General features: G+C 31.4%; 1 protein-coding gene across 1 annotated transcript; it reads left to right on the top strand.

Moving 5' to 3' along the window:
• The first annotated feature begins 2044 nt into the window (after positions 1-2044).
• On the top strand, positions 2045-4986 carry LOC135662902 (NAD(P)H-quinone oxidoreductase chain 4, chloroplastic). The gene has a single exon (XM_065176713.1). The coding sequence runs from the start codon at positions 2868-2870 to the stop codon at positions 4278-4280; it is 1413 nt and encodes a 470-aa protein (XP_065032785.1). The 5' UTR covers positions 2045-2867; the 3' UTR covers positions 4281-4986.
• Positions 4987-5224: the final 238 nt, after the last annotated feature.

Here is a 5224-nt window from a genome sequence, read left to right as displayed (position 1 = left end):
TTGCGAAGTATGTGTTCGTGTATGCCCAATAGATCTACCTGTTGTTGATTGGAGATTGGAAAGAGATATGAAAAAGAAACAATTGCTTAATTATAGTATTGATTTCGGGGTCTGTATATTTTGTGGTAACTGTGTCGAGTATTGTCCAACAAACTGTTTATCAATGACTGAAGAATATGAGCTTTCTACTTATGATCGTCACGAATTGAATTATAATCAAATTGCTTTGAGTCGGTTACCAATGTCAGTAATTGAAGATTACACAATTCAAACAGTTATGAATTCGACTCAAATCAAAATAGATAAAGATAAACCCTTTGATTCAAGAACGATTACCGATTACTAAGATTTTGTTTTGATATAAAAGATCAAAACTTTTTTATTTTGGTTGGTCAGTAACTACAAATAATAATTAGTAACTATAGATTTAATTAGTAACTATAGATTGGTGAGAATCACTCTTTGATTTAAACTTATAATATTTTTATCACGGGAATTTCGAAATATACAATTTCAACTACTTTTTTTATTCTTTTTCTTTTGGATAAAAAGTAAGTAGGATTGGCCCAATAAAATAATTATATCTATATATAAAATTAATATTAAATTAATCCATATTAAGATTTAATTCAATTAGGAACATATCATATACAATAAAAATGGGGTAACCCTTTTCCTTTCCTGGACCATTTAGTAAGGTCATGATTTGACTTATATATTTTTTTTTTTACATATTATACATAATGGATTTACCTGGACCAATACATGATATTCTTGTAGCATTTCTGGGGTCAGTTCTTATATTAGGGGGTCTGGGGGTAGTATTACTTACCAATCCTATTTATTCTGCTTTTTCATTGGGATTGGTTCTTGTTTGTATATCCTTATTCTACATTCCATCGAACTCTTTTTTTGTAGCTGCCGCACAGCTACTTATTTATGTGGGAGCCGTAAATGTCTTAATCATATTTGCGGTAATGTTCATGAATGGTTCAGAATATTCCAATGATTCGTATTTTTGGACCATTGGAGATGGAGTCACTTCACTGGTTTGTACAAGTATTCTTTTTTCACTAATTACTACTATACCAGATACGTCATGGTACGGAATTATTTGGACTACAAGATCAAACCAGATTATAGAACAGGACCTAATAAGTAACGTTCAACAAATTGGGATTCATTTATCGACAGATTTTTATCTTCCCTTTGAACTAATTTCTATAATTCTTTTAGTTTCCTTGATAGGTGCAATTACTATGGCTCGCCAATAATAAATACTTAGAATTTTAAAAGAATTAAAAAGTTTTTAGAATTTTAGAAGTTCTAAATAAATAAAAAATCGAATCGCTTCAATTGTTCATATTGAAATGAATCGAGATTGATAAGGAGTTAGTCAATGATGTTCGAGCATGTACTTTTTTTGAGTGTTTATTTATTTTCTATCGGTCTCTATGGATTGATCACAAGTCGAAACATGGTTAGAGCACTTATGTGTCTTGAGCTTATACTAAATTCGGTTAATATTAATCTTGTAACATTTTCTGATATATTTGATAGTCGCCAATTAAAAGGAAACATTTTCTCAATCTTTATTATAGCTGTTGCAGCTGCTGAAGCAGCTATTGGTCTAGCTATTGTTTCGTCGATTCATCGAAACAGAAAATCAACTCGTATCAATCAATCGAATTTGTTGAATAATTAGTGATAATTATCATGATCATATATTGAATAATCAGTTATAATGATCATATAAATCAAGACACCACACAACATGATAAAGCATAAGAAAATATAAATGAAATTGGAATATTTTTCTATTTCTATTCTTTCACTTTCATATTCCATTAATGAAAAATAATTATATTCTTAATTTAATTGGTATTATAATTTTTTTATTTCGTTTTTTATTTGTTTATTTTATTTAATTTTAATGTATTTAAATTTTAATGTTTTTAATGTATTTTTAATGTATTATATAATAATATAAATGTATTATATAATAATATACTGCATAATATTATAAATATTATAATAAAATAATAAAAATAATATTATTAAATAATAATATGTTAATCATATTACGAAAATAAATTAAATTACTAATTTAGTTTTATTTTTATATATTCATATTTCATATTGAAAATATGAATATTGAAATATTGATTTGAATGATTGATCAATTTGTTTTGTCGGCCAATTTTTATTTACACATGTGACTCGTATGATCATGATTTTTGAAACGGAAATCAAAGTCTCTTGGCTTTTTCTCATGAACAGATTTAGAAATATATTGATTCTTAAAATTTTAATAAACCACTGCTTCGTCTGGTGTCTATAATATAAATACTAATTTTCTACCAGATTGAAAATTTTTGATGTTAAAATCTGGAATTTATAGATCCAATGTCACATTCAGTAAAAATTTATGATACATGTATAGGGTGTACTCAATGTGTACGAGCCTGCCCCACAGACGTATTGGAAATGATACCTTGGGACGGATGTAAAGCTAAGCAAATTGCTTCCGCACCAAGAACCGAGGACTGTGTGGGTTGTAAGAGATGTGAATCCGCCTGCCCCACGGATTTTTTGAGTGTCCGTGTTTATTTATCATATGAAACAACTCGCAGCATGGGTCTAGGTTATTGATACGTTACAAAAAAATCCACTTGAATCAATTGATTCCTCTTTACCGACAAAAGCCCGTACTCGAGAAAATATATTATTCTATTCCGAGCACGGGTTTTTCTGGTCAAACGTATCTTGTCTTTATCACGAGTTATTTTCCTTGGTTAACAATACTTGTTGTTTTGCCGATATCCGTCGGTTCTTCCATTTTCTTTCTTCCTCATAAAGGAAATAAGATGTTTAGGTGGTATGCTATATGTATATGCTCGTTGGAACTCCTTCTAACAACCTATGTTTTCTGTTATCATTTCCAATTGGACGATCCATTAACCCAATTGGAGGAAGATTTAAAATGGATAGATGTTTTTGATTTTCACTGGAGACTGGGAATCGATGGGCTTTCCATAGGACCTATTTTACTGACAGGATTTATCACCACTTTAGCTACCTTAGCGGCTTGGCCAGTTACTCGAAATTCGCGATTGTTCTATTTTCTCATGTTAGCAATGTACAGCGGTCAAATAGGATTATTTTCTTCTAGAGACCTTTTACTTTTTTTCATGCTGTGGGAGTTAGAATTAATTCCTGTTTATTTACTTTTATCCATGTGGGGGGGAAAGAAACGTCTCTACTCGGCCACAAAGTTTATTTTGTACACTGCGGGGGGCTCCATTTTTCTCTTAATAGGAGTTCTAGGTATGGGTTTATATGGCCCTAATGAACCCACATTAGATTTTTCAAAATTAACTAATCAATCATATCCTGTGGCATTGGAAATAATATTATATTTTGGATTCCTTATTGCTTATGCTGTCAAATCGCCGATTATACCCCTACATACGTGGTTACCAGATACCCATGGAGAAGCACATTACAGTACATGTATGCTTCTAGCTGGAATCTTATTAAAAATGGGCGCATATGGACTTATTCGGATCAATATGGAATTATTACCCCACGCTCATTCTATATTTTCTCCCTGGTTGGTAATAGTGGGAACGATTCAAATAATCTATGCAGCTTCAACCTCTCTCGGTCAACGGAATTTAAAAAAAAGAATAGCCTATTCCTCTGTATCTCACATGGGTTTCACAATTATAGGAATTGGTTCTATAACCGGAATGGGACTCAACGGTGCCATTTTACAAATACTCTCTCATGGATTTATTGGTGCTGCGCTTTTTTTCTTGGCAGGAACGAGTTGTGATAGAATACGTCTTGTTTATCTCGACGAAATGGGGGGGGTATCGATCCCAATGCCAAAACTATTTACCATGTTCAGTAGTTTTTCGATGGCTTCTCTTGCATTGCCAGGAATGAGTGGTTTTGTTGCGGAATTATTAGTATTTTTTGGAATAATTACTAGTCCAAAATACCTTTTAATGCCAAAAATGCTAATTACTTTTGTAATGGCAATTGGAATGATATTAACTCCTATTTATTTATTATCTATGTTACGTCAGATGTTCTATGGATACAAGCTATTCAATGTTCCAAACTCTAATTTTGCGGATTCTGGACCACGAGAACTATTTGTTTCAATCTGTATCTTTCTACCCGTAATAGGTATTGGTATTTATCCGGATTTCGTTCTCTCGCTATCAGTTGACAGGGTGCAAGCTATCCTATCTAATTACTTTCATCGATAGTCTTTCATTAATAATACGGAAATATAATTTTTGTCTTTGATTTTAAGATTTTTAAAATCGTTCGCTGTACAATGCAAAAGAATAAAGTGAATTAGAATTGTAATGAGATGCATTTTGAGTTTTTGAGAACCGTTTTGAATAAGGAATGATTCAAACGGTTCTCAAAAACTCGCACAAACAAGAAGCTTTTTATATATATATGGGATGATGTTCTTATGTATTCTTTATGTAGTTTATTCAATTATTTATCTGTGTAGTTTATTCAAGTAGATGTTAATGTGAATGAACCATAACTATGTAGACCTATTCCTAATAGATTGATTCCAAAATAACATACCCAAATTATAAGAAATCCTATAGAAGCCACAAGTGCCGAATTCATACTTTGCAAACTTTGATTTGTTCTACTTCTAATATGTATTCTAGTTCTAGTATGTAAATAAATCGCGAATATGGTCCAAGTAATAAAAGCCCAAGTTTCTTTGGGGTCCCAATTCCAATAAGATCCCCATGCCTCATTAGCCCATACTGCTCCACAAAGAATGCCTATGGTTAAAAAGGTAAATCCTAAACTAATGACACGATAACTCCAATAATCCAAACGTTGAGTCAATTGATATTTATAATAATTTCGAAATGAAAGAAAAGAAGTGTTTTTAAAAACACTTCTTTTTTCATTCAAATATTGAATCTCACCAAAGAAAAATGGTTTAATTAAGAAATTATTACCTTTACAAAAAATATCGATGTTTTTTCGAAATGTAATGACTAGAAGAGCGACTGATAATAGTGATCCGCATAAAAGAGCTGCATAGCTTAATAACATCATACTTACGTGCATCATTAACCACTGAGATTGTAGAGCAGGTACTAATATTGCGGATTGATGCATTTCAGTTAAAAAACCCGACGTGGCAAAGCCTTGTGTAAAAATGGTACTTGGT

The sequence above is a fragment of the Musa acuminata genome, unplaced genomic scaffold (assembly GCF_036884655.1).
Source record: "Musa acuminata AAA Group cultivar baxijiao unplaced genomic scaffold, Cavendish_Baxijiao_AAA HiC_scaffold_659, whole genome shotgun sequence".
Classification (NCBI taxonomy): Eukaryota; Viridiplantae; Streptophyta; class Magnoliopsida; order Zingiberales; family Musaceae; genus Musa; species Musa acuminata.
This window is presented reverse-complemented; position numbering and strand designations above follow the sequence as displayed.

Coding starts and splice junctions, on each gene's coding strand:
- LOC135662902 (XM_065176713.1), top strand. CDS start 2,868: ATGTTTAGGTGGTATGCTATATGTATATGCTCGTTGGAACTCCTTCTA.